This window comes from Oreochromis aureus, linkage group 9 (genome assembly GCF_013358895.1).
Source record: "Oreochromis aureus strain Israel breed Guangdong linkage group 9, ZZ_aureus, whole genome shotgun sequence".
NCBI classification, from domain to species: domain Eukaryota; kingdom Metazoa; phylum Chordata; class Actinopteri; order Cichliformes; family Cichlidae; genus Oreochromis; species Oreochromis aureus.
In genome coordinates, this window is record NC_052950.1 from 12,108,507 (window position 1) to 12,127,700 (window position 19,194).

The window sequence follows — 19,194 nt, forward strand, 5'->3', positions numbered from 1 at the left end:
TTATCTGCTAAAACTCCTGCCAAGTTTTCTGCTGAAGTGCCCTCCTCTCCGTTTTCAGCACCCTGCACAATTTCGTTGTTTTGTTTCTGCAATATTTAATCCTTCCCATTATTCTCAGCAAATATTTTGGGGGTTGGGGGGTTATATTTTTGTTTTTTCCTCAACAGCCACTTTCTCTCAGACCCAGTTTTCAATGAGCCCTGGGATCCCTCTGACATCAACCTTGTTGTTGAAATCAGAAATAAACTGAGGGTCACACAAACAGATTGTGTTCATGCGTTTTATTTACATTTGCAAAGAGTTCAAAACAGTAAAGACAGCATGACAGCAGTCTGCATGCTTTACTTTTTTTTTTTTTTGAAAGAGCAACTTAAGCCGGGAATATTTAAAGAGAGAAGGTATCTACCTCCCATGGTCAGTTTTACTGCGGCTGTAAATCTAACCACACCTATCAGCACCATCTGAGGATTGCGCTCACACCACATTTTGTTCCACTGACTAAATGCGACCCTACAGATGTAAGACTGAACAGTTCACTTCTGGGAAGACAGCACTGGTTTGAGGAATGACATTTTTGTAATACCATCTCTGTACTCAGAGTATGATGGTCATGTCCAGCTGTTGAACATCAAAATAAAAAGAAATATCCAAAGATGTAAAGTTTCCACTAATTTTTAAACACTGCAGTGAATTAAATGGTATTTTAAGGTGGAGTTTGTCCTGCAGAAACTTTAGTTGATGTGTTGTGATGTGACTCTGCTCATCTGACAGATTTCTGTCTCTGGATTGTTGGAGCGTCTTGATCTGAACCAGCTGATGGAAAAACAAAGAATCAAATGAGAAAAAGTTTTTGTTTAACTACAGACCAGTGTAGCTTCAAATGAGTGTGTCATAGAAACATTTGTCTCACCACTCAAAGATCCCCAGTGTGCTGACAAGCATTACGATTCCCACAATCTTTACTATAGTGTAGACACCAACCAGTTTTTCAGCTGTAATGCAACAAGATTTTAGAGTGATGAAAATATATGAAATTATATGTTTAACAGAAAATGAGAGCCATTAAGATGAATCAAATGCAAGAGCATCGTAACAGTGTAAAAAGCTTTTGAAGGAGCATATTTTTGTTTTTAAAATTTCAAGGCTGAAAAATCACACTTTGAAAGATGAAGAATAATCTTTATAAAACAAAATTCTGTCGTACTTGAAACACTGAGAGTCTCTTCTGTCTCTGCTGTCTTGGTGTCTTTTCCTTGGTTCACAGGATATCTGGCAGAGCAGCTGATCTTCTTTCCATCATGTGTGTCTGACAGAGTGATGGTCTGCTGGATTTTAGTTGTAAAGCTTCCATCTGTGTTTTCCTCTATTTTGCTGTGAGAGTCTTGTTGGAGATTCCAGGTGAGTTGAGGAGGGGAGTGTGGACAGGGAGTGAGAGCTGAGCAGGTTATAGTGACAGACTCCTTCTCCTTCAGATCACCTGAGATTGTAATATTGGGCCTCCAAGGAGAATCTGTGGTTTTACATCACAAACATATTATCTGCTAAAGAACACAGCACATTAAGTTTGAACGATTTTGGATTCTCAGATTTACTGACATAAACTTGATAACAGTATAAAAAAATACAAACTCATTTCTAAAACAGCTGAGATTTGCTGTGTCATTCACAAATCAGTTAAACATATAACTAACTGAAGATTTTACAAAATTAACATACAAAGGTTGAAAATGAGATTTTTTCTTTTCTTTTTTTAAATATTGAAACATTTGAAGCCAGTCTATTAAAAGTTGGGACACAAATAACATTCACTAGCTGGGACTACATCCTCAGTAACGATGAGCAATGAAGGGTGAGGGACTATGAACTGGAACTGCGGTTAGGGAAAGGCCTCGAAGGGGATTGGCAATGGCTCCCGGACCGGGCAGATCCCCATCTACTAATGAGAAGTGAATGAAGGAAAAGGAGAAGAGGAAAAGAGAAGGAAAATGTTGGGGGTGTGGGGGGTTATCGGTGAAGGAGGCATATGTAGCCTGAGGCCGGAAGGGGCGTGAATGAGGAGTGGTCCCACTCCTGATTTTCAGATGATATCTCCACTTAAATGTGAGTGTTCTCAAAAACATTTGTAATCTACTGAGGTTAAATCTTTCAGAATTAAATATAACGAGGGATTCCTCACTCTGTGAATGACTGCAGATAATTAAATAATTTTACAAAGATATTGTATTAAACTTAATATCACAAAGCATGTGGAGATTTTGTGCTTCATAACCTTTTTAACATCACAGAATCTGTAGACAGAGCATGTGTACACAACAAAGCATGCTGAAACCCAGCTGTGATAAGAATGACTGGCCAAACCACCACACTGTTCGCACTTTAATTACATTTGAACAGACATCATTCTGTGGTGGAAATCACTGCATGAGCTCAAAAACTCTTTTGTTAGTGTTCAAAACCATTGCTATTTTTTTCTGTATCCAAAATGTGAAGATAAAACTTTACCATGAAAAGATTTAAAGATATTTCAATTGATTACCCTCAATCAATGCTGCCAATCAATTTAAATTAATAAATCATTTTCAATATGTGATTAACTGATTTTAAAGACGATAAGAAACATCTTCATTTTTTAGTTAACGAGTCCAGGTGGTAAATTTGCACTTAAAGATATTCAGTGTATAAAAAAAACAATGAAAATATGAGAAACGAGCTCTAAACTCTTGAGGAAACTTTTGTCTCAAGCATGAATACAGAAAATTTGGTTTAAAATATCTCACGGTCTCACATATTTTTGTATGAGCCTTAGAAATAAGCAGCAATGTGGTTTTAATGATCCTGTCTCAACATTTTCACCTTTAAAATAACACACAATCACATTTATCAGTTTTATTCTATGATATGCTGTTTCGTAAATGATTTCGTAATCCTTTATTTAGCTTTTTTCTTATATTTCAGCAATTGTTGGAGGTATTTTGGAAATTAGTTTTTGCAATAATGAAAATCAGGAAAATAATTGTGACAGTATTGTTACTTTTAGCTTCAACAGATACTACTGATAATGATTTAAGTAATAAAGAGCGAGTTTCAGAGGGATTGATGTAATTTTACTACATAAACAAAGTAAAAACTTAAGACTTTCTTTACCTCTGACTGTTATTTGAAGAGGATCACACCCAGCTGTTGCCTTGAATGTTTCTGTCTCTACTCTGAAGAAGTATGTGTCTGTGTAGTTTGTGGTTAAATCAGAAAACAGAGTGGTGCAGTCTCTCTGACTCAGGTTCCCAGTAATACTCATTGGATAGATGCTAACTGCTCCATTACTGTTGAAGATCACATTGTTTGGATTTTTGCCAAATTCAGGTTGATTTTTAATCCACACTCCAAAGATTTTTCTTGTGCTGTTAAATTTCTGTTCGTCTTTGGGTCTGAAGCTACATGGGATTTGCAAACAAGATCCACTCAGTGCTTCCAGCTTCTTTGGTGCAGTGATGAAGAGTGCTGCTTCATTAGTACAACCAGCCAAAGCACCTGTAAACACAATGTAATGATTAATCCACTCACACATTGTATGTGTCTGTACATTTTGATATTCTGTAGATGACAGGAACATTTCCACCACCAGCTGCTGTGTGGATGTATGATGCAGTTCTTCATAATGAGAGTTTTAATAACTGTCTACTGTAGTGCATGAAATTGCCACCAAAGTGCTGTTTTTCCTCTGTTGTTAACATTTCCTACCTAAAGCATTTCAATTTAAAGGCACATCACAATTCACAATATAAAATAACTCCAATAATATCTTTGGAATATTGAAGACCTCACCTGATACAAACAGGACAATCAGTAACACGTCGACTGTCATAACGTTCACAGCCGGAGATCGATTGCCTGGATTTATCCCCCACACACAAATAAATAAAAATCAGTCAATATCAGTTTAATTCATTTCACACACGAGCTGCACAACAAAAACATCCCCTGTGCAGCCACACATTTCTTTTTCTTTTCCTATAGTGCTTTGCCTTGAAATTAGTTGAAATATAAAAATTATAATAACATAACGGTGCATATTTAAAAGTAGAACATCAGTAAATAAGATTACTTTATATGTAGCTGTCAGTGCAGTAAAACAAAGATAAAAAAATAAACATTTAGCGCAGAAAGTTATTGAATATAAGCCATATATAATATAAGATATAATATATTTTTTTAAGCAATAAAATGTTTCCTTACCAAACAAGCCCAGGTGTAGTTTTATCATTTTGCAGTTTTAGCAGAATTACAGTGAACTGTGTCGCCCGGCCGATGTTAGAAAGAAGGAAGTACAGAAAGAGAACATGCTGTTTAAGAAGGTGCAATAAGGTCAGTTTGGTGGTCAGAAACTGCCAACGATGCCCCTGAGAAAATTTCTGAAGAAAAATAAAGTGAATTCTTCTCCTGTGATAAAGGAAGTTGGACATTACATCTTTGAAGTGTCAGATTAGCTTTACTATCAAAGACCTTTTGACTAATTTGCATTATTCCAGGTGTGCACATTTTTACAAAATATATTCAATAACTCACATTAAATTATGCTGGAACACCAGTCATTAGGTACACAGGTATAGTGAAGCTGTCTAAACTCAAATATTGCTGAAAGAATGAGTGACTAAAATTCTAATTTACTGAAACAAAAAACTGACATGTTTTTACTGAAAAATATGTTGTTACAAATTGTTCATGTATTCATTTGGTGTAAATGTCAGTTACACTCTGTCTAACTAGAGCCCCTATTTCTGAGTGCAAGTTTCATTTTTCATGAAAAAAGTCACATATTAGAAATGAAAAAGATCCATGATCTGTTGTGATTGACTTCTGTTAGTTCAAATTTAGTAGGTCAAATAGGTCGAATAGGTCAAAGTTTTTATTACACAACAAACTAGCAAGCAACATCGCTGAATGCCCAATGCAGTCCAAACACAGGCAGACAGAGGAGTGTCGGCATGAACGTGGCCAAACATGCTAAATGCCAGCTTCAAATGTCAGTCTAATGGGTCATGAAGTCCAAAGAATAAAACCACAAGTCATTAAATGAAAAAAAAAAAACACAGAATGAATGCAAAACAGCATAAACTTTATGATTTATGTGCAAATGAGACATATTGCCTCATTATTTAATAACAAATTTACCTAACAAAAGATCTGGAGTTTATTGCAAGTGTTGAACTTGGAATAAACTCCTGTACACTGGAATTTGCAATATGAGGTCCAAAGAGATGTCGATGAAAGTTAAGGACTCATCATTATGCTAACTGATGAAAATAAACCAATAAGAGAAACATAAACACACTGAACTCTGCACAGGGCCACCATTTTGATGAGTGTGTCCATGTCCCAATAACAACTGCTTGTGTTTGTCAAGTTGTATATCTGTATCTAAAACACTGGTGGCCAACCAGCCAGAGACCAAGAGCCATATCATACACATGGGCACACATGAACATCACCCATCTCTTCCTCTCACACACACACACACACACACACACACACACACACACATGTCTGGTTTGCTATCCTGGTGGGGACATCCCATTGACATAATGGTTTCCCTAGCCCCTTACCCTAACCCTAACCATTAAAAATGAATGCCTAACCCTAACCCTTACCCTAAACCTAACCATAACCTAATTGTAACCCTGACACTAAAACCCCATTTTCAGTGTGAAAATTGCTTTCAACCCCGAGGGGACCTGGATTTTGGTCCCCACGGTGCAGAAAGTCCCCACCAGTATAGTAAATGTCAGATTTTGGTCCCCACCAGGATAGTACGAACCCGTACACACACACACACACACACCTCTGCTCAGCCAGATTTATTGTAAACGTCACACACCAACATGATAATGACAGAAATTGACTCCCACAGTACTAAAACCACAGGCCATTTTCAACAATGAACATTGTGTGCACTGTCTCACACACACAAACTCTCAGTTCAACCAGGTCCACAAACAAAAATTTAATAATCTACAATAGCGTTTTTCTTTTACTATGCATGTTGCTTAGTGGGACTTTTGGCATTCGTTGCCTTTAACAATCCTCTTAAAATCTGGCTTGTATTCCGTTGTTGCCACTCGAAGAAATTCTTCACATGGGTGTCAGTCAGAACAGATCAATGCATGGATTTCACATTTTTTAGGGTAGAAAACACAGACTTGCAGATGTATGTTGACCCAAATATTGACAGTATCTTAAGCGCAGCGTGTTTGACATTGAGGTATTTTTCCATTGGCACATTTTTCCTGAACTCAATGGTCCCTTCCCATAAAGCAGGTTTCAGTTGGTCCTCCTGACTCCCCCTGATCTAAAGGATAAAAGTCACTCTTCCAAGGATGCCAATGTTCATATTTAGGACAAAGAAGACAGATGGTTTAAAAGAGAAGTGAAAGAAGCCATCTCTGTCCACTTTGAACAGAAGAGGCGGTTTAGACACCAACTGTCTGTCACCTACAATCCAGTTTTGAGATCCCTTCCCAGACGCCTTAATGCCCACTAGGTCACATGATATGGTGAGGCAAGGTCCTCACAATGATTTCACCTGATACCTCTGCTGATAATGACCCACGATCAACAGTGGGTCAATAACTCTCGTAAGCAACAACTCACACTAGGGTTCAAATACCTGGCACTCTGCACCATTTGGTTTTAGGACAAAGGAGCATCTCAGATAAAAATTATTCAAGAAACTTTAAGGTGTCCAGTCGCTTTCTTTCCAAGCTCCTTAGATTATCATGACTTGGATGACGGATAACCTACACAGATGTCTCAGCTTTAAAGTGTTGTGCGTTTTTCTGATCTTGATCATGTTTGCGATCCTTCATTCCCGTTTGTATTTTATCTTTTTTAATTATTTTCATACACTATTTTACAAAAATGAATACTTTGACATTTCATATCTGTGCTCTTGGGTAACAAACCTTACATCTCAAAACTTTAAATACAGTGAAGTTCCCATTCTGCTACTTTATGTTTTCTTTTGGGGTGCTCATTTCAACAGTACATTCTACTAAAACAGCAATTATATTTGTGTGCATTGTTTTCCAATGGCCACACAATACAGAAAACTACAGTACACCTAAACAGCACTGAAAATTTACACCAAACTGCACAGAACAGTGCAACATGAATGATATCAGAATCCACAAAGGTACTGCGGAAACAAACCTAGGCCTACTATGTGCAATAGTAAACTGCAAAATGCTCTAAAAGCAGTGATAGAAAAAGACTGCCCAAGGACAAAGGAGATTTGCACCCTCTCATCCAAATATGGTTAATTATGACTTAAAAACAAAATAAAACAAAAAAACAAGAAAATAATGGTGAGCAGCACACGAATGTGGACAGCAGAAAGTTCTTCCCCAGTGAAGCAAATAAAGTTGTCAAACTAAAATTAAAAGAATTTAAACAAAATTGTACAAGAAATATGTGACCTGGCCTCTTTTGGGGTTGCCTCTGGTTCTCTGGGACTCTCGCTCTTTGGCTGTGGGTGCTCTATCTGCAGCTGGGATAGATGTGCAGTTGTTGCCAAGATGTGCGGTATCAGGTCTTCGGTATTGTTGGGGACTGCAGATGGCTTGGATCTTCTGGATCCATCTCTGTCTGCCCCTCTTGGGGGGCATTATTTTCAAGTATATTTCATTTGTTATGTATTTATCCATTTTCATATTTTTATGTTCCAGATAATGTGTGTTTATTTTGTATTTATTTTGTCCTTTGTTTTGTCGTACAGGTACAACACAGGTTCGTTGTGGTTTTCTATTTGCGCTCGAACCTTTTTATTTTATTTTCTCCCCCCTTTCCTTTTTTTCTGCCTCTCAGCTTAGATGTTGTCTTACAAAACATCATATAATAACCGAAATAACATTAATAGAAATGAATAAAAAAAACATCACAACAAGAGGACACAAGGACATGACTTAAAATAAATAAATTCATGAATAAATTAAATTGTCTTGACATCCACATGGGTCTTGCACAGGCCCAAATGTGACTGATGGAGGTATTTTGAGGAACCCTGAATTTATAAATCTAAAGGTGCCCTAAAGTTAATTGTTTAGTTCTGATTTTAGTAGTTTATTACTATGGACTTAATGCATACATATTATTAAAATTTGGACTATCATGGTTGTAGTGATGTATAGCAACTCGAAATGCTCCCAAAAACGGCACTACAGCATCTAAAAATATAAAGATAAGCTCTGGCAGACTTGGTTCTATCGTTAAATATTTAACCTTTATGGTTAAAAGGTTAAATACTATAAAAAGAACCATTAGACAGAGTCCCGGGCCACATTAATATACAGAAGAAGAAAACTGTTGCAGAGAGCTATGTGTCTGTCTTCACACAGGTCGCAGAAATCATGTCTGCAGGACCCTGTTGACCAACTTCCTCAATCTACCCAAATCTTTCTGGTTTTACTTCATGAGTCATTGATCAGTGCAGCCACTCAGGCCACAGCAGAAACCCATTTTTGTTATCTTTCATCACATTTGGAGTGACTCCATCAGCACCAAAATAATCACATCTCATGAGAAACTTCACAGTAACACCACAGTAAGTACAGTTTAGTTGTTGTGCAGCAAACAGCTGAGTCTTGACACCTTTGCTTAGATGGGAAGAATTATTCTTTTATATCTGCTAACAGTTAATATCACAAAAAATACCAAATTTACATGTTAAATTGTTAATAATTTTATTGTAATAAATATATTGTGAGCAACTATAGGTGAGCATGCTAGCTGTGCTTTGAGCAGCATAATGCACCAGTACAAGGGCTACTGGCAACGCTGTGCAAAGCACCACTTTGTGTACAAACAAAAAGAAAATTATTTTAAACATTCGTGTTTACATTTTCTATGACCTCTTTCATGTGTGTGTATGGTCTAAGTCACAGGTGTCGAACTTCAGGCCTCGAGGGCCGGTGTCCTGCAGGTTTTAGATGTGTCCTTGATCCAACATTGCTGATTTAAATGGTTAAATTACCTCCTCGAAGTTCTCCAGAAGCCTGGTAATGAACTAATCATGTGATTCAGGTGTGTTGACCCAGGGTGAGATCTAAAACCTGCAGGACACCGGCCCCCGAAGCCTGGAGTTTGACACCCCTGGTCTAAGTCAACTCTTTCATTTTCATTAATATAGCACACCAAAGTCTCTTTCCAGGTTCTAAAACCTGAATCACAAAACACAAAATAAAAATTTAATCCTTGAGAATGAAAAAGAAATCACGCAAGGAAATCATGCTGAATCTTAAATTTGTACAAGTAACTCTTGTCCTCTCAGGTTAAGCAGTGATTTGGCATACGCACTGTTTGTGAATAAGGCCCTGAGTGAGTGATGGGTGTAGAGTCTTTCTGTCATTGACTGCTGAAGATATTGCTAAGTGTGATACATTAGTCACAAAACAACTAACAGGTCTCAGGATCATCAGCAGTCTGTGTTAACTTGTAGAAGGTGGTAGTGGCAGTTGGCCTGGTTCCACCTGTAGCTCCCATTCCCAAATGCTGATTGGTCATCCAATGACCTGCCTCACACTAAGTACTGACTTTTACTGCCATCACTCAACCAGGTTAATTATCCAATCATATTCCACCCCAGCAGTCCTGCAAACAAAACAATATAATCTAAAAACAATTGAATGCAATCCAATCACCTAAACAGCTAAAAACAAGAAGCACCCTGAGAGCACAAACCTCCAACAAGGCAGCTCTCCCTATGGGCAGTATTTACTTTAAAGAGAATGATGTTGCATTTTTCTTTACTGAATATTGATTTTTATTTATTTATTTACTTTTTGTTCTCTTTAAACGTACTTTTGCAGTGCAGTAAAATAATGTTTGAAATTCAGGTTTTGGTTATTTGCCTTGTTGAAACACATGTTTAAACACGACATAATTTTGATTACAAATACTTTGTTTTGTGGGGTAGCATAACATAAGCAGCAAGGAAAGTGACAGGAAGACGGCATCAGCAGACAAGAAACGGGAATTAAACCATTCCTCCACTTAACAAATTCATTTAGCAACTAAACGATTTGAAAAGTCAATCTCTTCACACAATCCAACTCATGAGGTTATTTTAAAGGAAATAAACAAATTTACAAAAAAGAAACACCCCTTCATCAGTGACATCAAACCCTATATAAACAGGAAGTACTGGGGTGGCCCCTCCCACACACCTGGATTTACATACAGGACCTGCACAAAGGAACACACAATGGTAAGTATAACCAAACTACATAAACAAATGAAAGATTCAAACCAACTAATGATTAAGTGACATTTGGCTTTAAAAACATTTGCACAGATGTAATGAAGGTAACCAACTCACCTCACCACTCAGCTGGACACTCGCTCGGCCACCCTCCCTGTGTTACTCTGTCCTGCAACTAAGCTTCTCCCCTCAGTCATGACTCACCTTTTTGGTAGCTGTTCTCTGCTCGGTATTAACCTCCCTCTGTTTTCAGTCGTTTCCACACCTGACACTCTTGCTTCAGTTTCACGTTCTCATTCCCTAAATTAAATAAAGTTTTCTTTTCTTATAATCTGGTTAATCTGTTTTCTCTTCCACGTCACGTATCATTCACTCAGCGTCTTGATAGAAGCATTTGTTTGACCACCCTAATATGACCAATGTGACCAAGCATTATGATTCCCAGAGTCTTCACTGTTGTGTAGATGCCAGTTTACCAGCTCTAGTTCAACAAGATTTCAGAACAATGTAAAATGTATAAAGTGACATAATAAATGTTTAATAGTAAAGACCCTTTTAGTTGAATCAAAGCAAAGAAAACACATTTTGATAACACATTAAAAAACTGCTGCAGCAACATACTTTTAGGTTTAAAGTTTAAAGCCTGAACAATCACACTCTGAAAGATGAGCCACAATCATTAAACTCCATAAAACTAATTTCAGTCTCACATAAAACACTTTTTTTTTTTTTTGCTTTTATGAAAGATATACCACAAAGAAATATCACATCATCTTGCTCACTATGTGCTAAACAGACCAACACTCCACAAAAATGAAGTGGTTTAGTAGTACATGAAAATTTTAATGAGAGTGTACACATGTCTGTTGGTGTGCTGCCTCACAGTGTTTAGTTTGAACTAGTAAAAGCTGTCTCACCGTGGTATTTAAAAATGCTATTTCATCAGCCTGAAACAAGCTTCCTCAAAATGTCCTCCTTACTAGTTAACCTTACAAGTCTGAAGTCTGAAGCTCTGACTTACTTGAGTTTCTCTTTCTGCCCTCTTTCCTTGCTTTTATTTATACCCCAATTTTAGTTTCTTAAGGGAACTCATGTAGTCACTTAGATTCTGACCATTGTTAATAAATAATAAAAATGTAAACAAAAAGAAACTTTACATTCAAAACTTGGAAGAGGCCCTCACACCACTGGGGCCCTGGTTAGTCACACTTTCTGTTATGGTTAATGTTCTTCTTTTTGATAGACTCAGGACAGTTCAGTGCATAAACAATCAGTAAACTTTTTTTTTTATAGAACTGACAGTAAGTTAATTAAAGATTATAAAATATAATAATTTTTCATTTTAAATTAACTAATTTACTGTACCTAACCTTAAAAAGCAAAACAGAAAAAAAAAATGGTGGCTGGGAGAGACAGGAGCAAACATAGACAAACTGGTTATCAATTATTTATTCCTAATGTTAGGGTTTTTGTGACTGGGTTGCACTTGAATTTACATACCATGTAGCAATGGTAGAGCCATCAGAGAAAATAAAAGCGCAGCGAGGAAAGTCCGACTGCAAGAACTGTTTGCCATTTGTATCCTGCCTGTTTATCCACTCAGTATAGAAGGAAACAGCAGGGATGGACTAAGCTTTACCAGTTAGATAACAGTCTTAATTCTGGGTCTCTTCTTATTCCAAAGTGAGGATGAAATTATTATTTTAATATGTGTAAAAGTTATTTCCACAGTATAATAGGAATCATTTAATATCAGAACAATTACTATGGAGGGAGGTTAATAGCATTAATACAGTAATTCCTGTTGAAGTGAGATTGGACCACTGATCGAGAGTGTAGGTTTTCAGAAGTGGTTTAAAATTAGATTTAAATAGGCTGCCAATGTCCCTCAACATGACAACACCCAAACATGTCAAGTAGTGTCTTCAGATTTTGTATGGCTAAAGTGAGAATGAAATTGTATTAACAATATAGTTAATAATTCATTGTTTTTGACAAGTCTAAGTTGTAACCAGCAATACTATATTCTGTTGACATACACATAGAGGGGATGGAAAAGCCGGGGCTGTGGTTTCAATTTATACAGTTAATATTAGCAAAACAAACCAGCTTTGCACAGACACACTGAGATGCTGGATCATTTCAATTTACAGTTAAAAAGTTATATATATAATATATATTTAAGGTTATAAATGTACTCTGGCTTACTCCCAGATCTATTTACATACATACAAACTGAGACCCTGCTGAAAAAAACCTAAACTAATAAAGGACAAGCGTTAACCATGATTAAAATGATCATCACTCGGTCTTTCTCATCAGCTTAGATAGTAAAGTCTATCAAACTTAATTACTTGATGGACAAATAAAAATTGCCTTACCAGTTCCTTAACAGTTCCTTTCTATCTGGAATTCCTCACTGGAGAACTCCCAGCACAAAAGCACCTGTCTGAGCACTTTGAAAACGCCGACCAGTATTCCTCTGTGAGTGTCATCTATGGACTTGCCAATTAGGCAATCTCACTCACTCCCCAAGTGATCCATTTGATCGTCGTAACATAATTGGGGGTTCGTCCGTTGTGATTTATCGCTTGGGATATTAGTAATTTGTTTCCGGGTTTGGGTGTGCTCGTTAGTGTTTTCTTTTTCATCATCTATGTGGAACTTTTTTTTGTGGATGCAACTGGGATAACCTACCTCTCCCCTCTCCCGGTAACCTGCTCAGTCTCCTGAACACTAAACTCCAGAGCTCTGGCAATGATGGAGAAAGGACAGCAGCTCTTACCATGTCTGGTCTAATAAAAAAAACAAAAAAACAAAACAAGTTGACGCGTCCTTGCTCAGCCAGGACTCTCACAATGCTATCTATGTAAAATGACTTTTCACAGCACTCCACCTTAATTTTTCCACTAATATTTTAATCCACCCTGTGAATATTGACCATTAATAATGTAACACTCACAAGCATCTTAATTCAGCTGATGTATTTTATTTTTTGTCATAAATATGTTTGAATATTTTTGAAAAGAAAAGAAAATATCAATATATATATGCCTGTGTTTCTGAGCTCATTAACATTTTTTTTTTAATTAAGAGATAGGTGGACAAATACTACACACATTATTTATAAAATATGATGCTGGACATTAAATCTGCTGACGAATCATGCTTCTCTGACAATCCGAGGGACTAGTGTAGGTTTGGTGGTTGCTAGGGGAACGATAGTTGTCTGATGGATTAAGAGTGGGATGCCGCAAATACTTTTGGCATTACAGTATATGTGCATGTGATTGAGTAGGTCAGACTTGTAGTATGATTTGTTTTGAGCGCTCAAAATAAGTCAGATGGTGCTATATAAGTACCCATCACTTTATCGTTCCCTACTGAAGTGCTGTAACTTCTATTTACACATATTTAAGATGATAAGGGATCTAAATCTGAAAACCGATGTGATGTATGATATTAGTACAGGAGGGTGAAAATAAAAAGTCTGAATAAAATAGTTTCTTTTACTTAACTGAACTGTTGCCAGTGACAATGACATATTTTCATTCATAATTCATTCTTTAAAAACACATAATTCTCATTTTTTCTTCACTTTAGCATAAAGTTCCTCTTGGCCATGAGCTCTCTGTGTTAAGCTGTTTTCTGGCTTGTTGACTTTCACCTGTGTGTACACCGTATCCTGCTGCTGTCCTCTGTCCTGCACTGAGTCAGAGGATGTTTCATACCTCAGCACAGAGAAGCTGATCTCTCCATAATGGATGTTTTCTTCCTCTCTTTCTGCGTTATTTGCTGGCCCTTCAACAACCTGCTTTTCACGTGGTTCAATCTATAAAAAAAATAAAATAAGAAAATCCCATTCTTAATCATGTTTTTAGACATTTAGCATTTAACTGGATGCCTGTTATAGGAATAGAGTAGTAAATAATCATGTAAACAGATAAACTGCAGAGACGTTCAGTATTTTCTTACCTGAGTCTGTTGTTGAGTTTGATGCACTGACTTTAAGTACCTGGACGACATAAGTGGCAATAAAATTATTTCAGTGTGTGAGCAGATTTAAGCTTGATGAAAAAAACACATTTAATTTGCAGCTAAAATGTCAGTGGCGAAATATCATGTCTTTTGCTATGATGTGTGATACTTGCCAAAGAAAGATTATCAAACAAATAAGTAAGATGATCCCAGTGATTCCTCCAAGAGAAAGGCCCAGCGTGAACTGACCATTCTGCTCTCCTGGTACAACATAAATATAAAATGTGAGTCAAACAAGATATAATAATGAGGACTTAAAGATACCCTTGCAAAAGGTTTTTTGTTACATCATTGTCACATTTCAGTGTGCCAATGTAATTAATAATTAATTAACTGTAGAACTGTAATTAATAGATCAACAAGAAAAACCTCGAAGACAAGACAAAAATGAGAGAAAAGAAAGACGTCAGTGGCTTCAGCATTTATCTTTACCTCTGACAGTTACGTTAATCACTCCTGATGTCTGATTACCCAGAACATTAGTGGCCACACAGTAATAAACTCCTCCATCTGTTACATTGAAGCTGTAAATCTCTCTTTCAGATACTTTCACAGCTCCATCTCTGCTCTTCTTGAACCAGGTGAAGCTGCTGACTGGAGGTTTGGCTCTGCTGGAGCAGGTCAGCTTCACCCAGCTGCCTGCTGACACCAAACCTGATGGACTGATGGATGCTGAGGTGTCATTAGGAGCATCTGGAGAAATATGTGACACAGATTATCATTATTCATTATAAACAGCTAAGTTTCACTGAATCATGATATGTTGACAGGATCCAACAACAAACTCTGATTGTCTTACATGAAACACTGAGAGTCTCTTCTGTCTCTGCTGTCTTGATGTCTTTTCCTTGGTTCACAGGATATCTGGCAGAGCAGCTGATCTTCTTTCCATCATGTGTGTCTGACAGAGTGATGGTCTGCTGGATTTTAGTTGTAAAGTTTCCATCTGTGTTTTGCTCTGTTTTGTTGTGAGAGTCTTGTGTGAGATTCCAGGTGAGTTGAGGAGGGGAGTGTGGACAGGGAGTGAGAGCTGAGCAGGTTATAGTGACAGACTCCTTCTCCTTCAGATCACCTGGGATTGTAATATTGGGCCTCCAAGGAGAATCTGTGGTTTCACATACATATTCATTATGAAATCACATTGCACTTTGTACCACCGATTCAAATGTGCAAAGTTGTTCTAAATTTATACTTTGATTTATAAATGTAATCAAGTCCGTAAAATAACAGCAGAGCAGAAATTATAAAAGGAAACAGTCTCCTGAGTGTCATGCTGGGACAATCATTATGATTGTCATACAAAATTTGCTCAACAGATATTGATTATAATCAAACAATAGGTCAAAGAATAGATAGTAAGTCCTAAATGTTAGTTTATTAATTGGTAAAGTAAAATGATGAAAATAGAAAAAAAAAAAAAAAACACTATTACCTCTGACTGTTATTTGAAGAGGATCACAAGAAGCTGTTGCATTAAATGTTTCTCTCTCTACCCTGAAAAAGTATTTGTCTGTGTAGTTTATGGTTAAATTAGTAAACAGAGTGGTGCAGTCTCTCTGACTCAGGTTCCCAGTAATACTCATTGGATAGATGCTAACTGCTCCATTACTGTTGAAGATCACATTGTTTGGATTTTTGCCAAATCTAGAATCATTTTTTATCCACACTCCAAAGGTTTTTCTTGTGCTGTTAAATTTCTGTTCTTCTTTGGGTCTGAAGCTACATGGGATTTGCAAACAAGATCCACTCAGTGCTTCCAGCTGCTTTGGTGCAGTTATGAAGAGGTCTGCTTCATCAGGACAATCAGTCAAAGCACCTGTAAATACAGTTGAGTGATTAATTCATTCACATAATAATAGTAAACAAGTTAACTATATTATATTTTCTTATTCCCCCAAAAACTCTCATCTCTGATCAAAGTATTCTCTACACTTTAGTTAGTGAGATAATATTTTTGTATTTGAATATGTTAATAATCCAGAGATAACAGGAACATTTCAGCCACCATCTGCTGTTTGGGTGTAAGAAGAAAATCTTCATAATCAGATTTTCAAAAACTGTCTATTTTAATGCTTAAAAGTGCCAACAAACACTTTTTTTGTTCCTCTGTTGTTAATATTTTGTACATAAAACATTTTAAAGTCAGGACAAAAAGTGGCTCTGTGTTCACTTTGTGACTAAATGAAGTTCATTTTGTAAAATAACTGAAATACTCACCTGAAACAAACAGGACAATCAGTAAGATGCTGACTGTCTCCATGTTCACAGACAGACTACTCTACTGCCTGGATTAAAAAAGGAAACATATGGAGCTGTAACACTGTACTTAATATTTTTAAAGCAGTTTGAAAAAAATGCTCCTTGTCCATGTATACATGTCTTTTTTTCTTTTCTTGTAGTGCTTTGCTTTAAAATATTTTGGAATATATATGTATAAAAAAAAACACAAAGTAGTAAGTAAGTAAAAGTAAGTAAAACTCGGACATCAGCAAATAAATTACTTTACATGTACCTGTCAATGCAGTTAAAGAAAGGTAAAAAAAAAAAAAAAAAAAAAAAAAACTTAATAAAACCAATAAAATGTTTCCTTACCAGAAAAGCAAAAGTGTAGTCTAATCACTTCACAGTTTTAGCAGAAATAGATTAAACCGTGTTGCCCAGCCGATGTTGGAAAGAAGGAAGTAGAGAAAGAGAACAAGCTGTTTAAGAAAGTGCATTAAATTCACAAAGCTGCTGTCACTCAATGCCTCTGAGAAAAACTCTTCAGTTCTCCTGTGATAGAGGAAGGAAGAGAGTATATTTAAAGACAAATTACCTACACACCCTTAAAACATCTTTTTACTCACTTGAGTTTTTTCAAGCTTGCACACTTTTACAGAATATATTTATTAACATGAAATAATACTGAATTACGAGGAATTATATACACATATTAAGAAGCTATGCAAACACAAATTATGTTGGCTGAAAAAATAAATTAGATGCAGATGAAACGAAATGAAAAACTGAAATTTTTATTTTCAGCTTCACTTTCCTTGTTTCTTAAAATGTTATTAAACACATTTCATACTCATTTGGTGGAAATTTTGCTGGTTCTGTCTCCCTGCAGGTTACATTAGTGATTTTTAAAAAAAGAAAAAAAACAGTCCTCTGGCATATTTTTAAGGTTACCAATACAAGGAGCAACACAGTAAAAATAAAAATGATTTATGATGTATTGATTTTGATTTCTGCATCAGGTTCTGTGGATTTACAGGTGTGAATTTTTCGCTGATATTTACTGTCATCAATCGACACAAAAGACTCTGTTGACCAACTTCCTCAAAATCCAGTCACAGTGAAGTCACTCTGTCACAAGCACTTATATTTACATTTATCTTGTAGCACATCTGCAGTGACTGCAGCAGCACTAAAATTAATCACAGAGTGTGAGAAAGGGCACAGTAACAGTACAATTTGTGTGTTGACCAGACATTTGATTTTTGACACATGAGTTTAGTTGTGGATAAAAAGAATTTTATATCTGAGCTCAATAAATGTTAAGACATTTTTAATTAAGCAATGAATTCAAATATTGATGCTAAAATAATAATGAATATGATATGAGAAATATAGGCTACTGAATCCCACCGTCTAATACAGTAAAGTTTATCTAGATACACTCAATGACAAATCATTTCTAATCTTACTGGTCAAAATGCAAAATGATTATAAACCCATAATCAGTTTCCTAGTTTCCTATCGAGTTTCCTATCTAGTTTACTAGAACTGTCTAGTTTCCTATCATCTATATTTATTAACCATTGATCCCTTATATGTACTGAGGCAGTTCTAGTATGAGTGGGTCTATAAGGATCCTTTGCTAATATGAATAACCCGAGTGAGAAAAGCAACCTGTTCAGCTCTGGTGGTATACATTCTATAATGTACATAAATAATTTTTTTTGATAATTTGCCTAAAAATATTTGAACACCACACTATGAAGAGATATCTACAGAGTTCTGAAATTCTTGATAACAAACTCTTAAGAGTTGAAAATAGTTTCATATTGTATTTGAAACTGGAGGTTTCCCTCCTCTTGCGACTTGCATAGACTTTAGTTGTTCAGTTGTGTGATCATTTTCCAGATTTCTTACTCTGATTTGTTGGAGCATCTCGATCTGAAGCAGCTGAAATAAAAAACAAACAAACAATAAAAAAAAGCTTTAGTTTCTGTTTGGTTTGACAGTGATGAATGATAAAGATCCTTGAAATATAGCCCACACACATTTAAAATGAGCATATCACAGAAAGATTTGTCTCACCACTCAAAGATGGCCAGTGTGATCACAAGCACTGTGATTCCTGCAGTCTGCAGTAGAGCAAAGAGACCAATACCACCTGAATGTTCAAACAAAAGAAGGAAGTTTGCCTTCCTGAAGAATACTGTGTGAAGTCAAAAAGAAAGTCGAACAATCAACAATCACAAAGATTCTTTAAGAGTGTCATAGACAAGACAACAATAATTGATAAAGAGCAATGCAAAGCTCCTCTCCTCTGTCTTTGACTGTCAAATTAAAAACAGTTTGACGTTTAGAACACTTTTTGTGTAAATATAATAGTATGTGATTTATGACCCGGTTACTTTTATAAATTGAGAGAGATACCTGATATAATAGAGAGAAGGAAGGCACATATAATGTTTGCGCTGGTGGAAGGGAAGCAAGGCCAGGAGCATTGGTGTTGGATTCAAACTATTCTACCATGGTATAGACAGAAAGAAAAATTGAGTAAAAGTTGAGTTAAAGGTAATCTTGAAGAAAGAATCTGTGAATCGTGCTGTGGAGGTGAAGAGGGTGTCACACAAGATCAAAGGTTTGAAGCAGGAATTCAGCACTGGTAATGTACTGAACTCACAGGGGTCTTC

General features: G+C 36.3%; 2 protein-coding genes and 1 pseudogene across 2 annotated transcripts in view; all 3 read right to left on the bottom strand.

Moving 5' to 3' along the window:
• The window catches only part of LOC116320136 (B-cell receptor CD22-like), a 92,418-nt gene that overhangs the window by 29,023 nt on the left and 44,201 nt on the right, over positions 1–19,194 (bottom strand). The gene's annotated exons all lie outside the window — the stretch shown is intronic.
• On the bottom strand, positions 372–4,296 carry LOC116322089 (myelin-associated glycoprotein-like). The gene is made up of 6 exons (XM_039617118.1): positions 4,234–4,296; positions 3,823–3,888; positions 3,145–3,528; positions 1,205–1,510; positions 911–992; positions 372–813 (listed from the first exon to the last, which is right to left on the bottom strand). The coding sequence occupies exons 1-6, from the start codon at positions 4,259–4,261 to the stop codon at positions 732–734; spliced, it is 948 nt and encodes a 315-aa protein (XP_039473052.1). The 5' UTR covers positions 4,262–4,296; the 3' UTR covers positions 372–731.
• LOC120441737 lies at positions 13,833–16,547 on the bottom strand (annotated as a pseudogene).

What these genes read in the sequence shown, in the direction of transcription:
- LOC116322089 (XM_039617118.1), bottom strand. Translation starts at nt 4,261, where the DNA reads ATGATAAAACTACACCTGGGCTTGTTTG. An exon ending in GATTGTCCTGTTTGTATCAG is followed by an intron (nt 3,529 to 3,822) that starts GTGAGGTCTTCA and finishes TTGTGTTTACAG; the next exon opens with GTGCTTTGGCTGGTTGTACT. An exon ending in AGAGACTCTCAGTGTTTCAA is followed by an intron (nt 993 to 1,204) that starts GTACGACAGAAT and finishes GTTGCATTACAG; the next exon opens with CTGAAAAACTGGTTGGTGTC.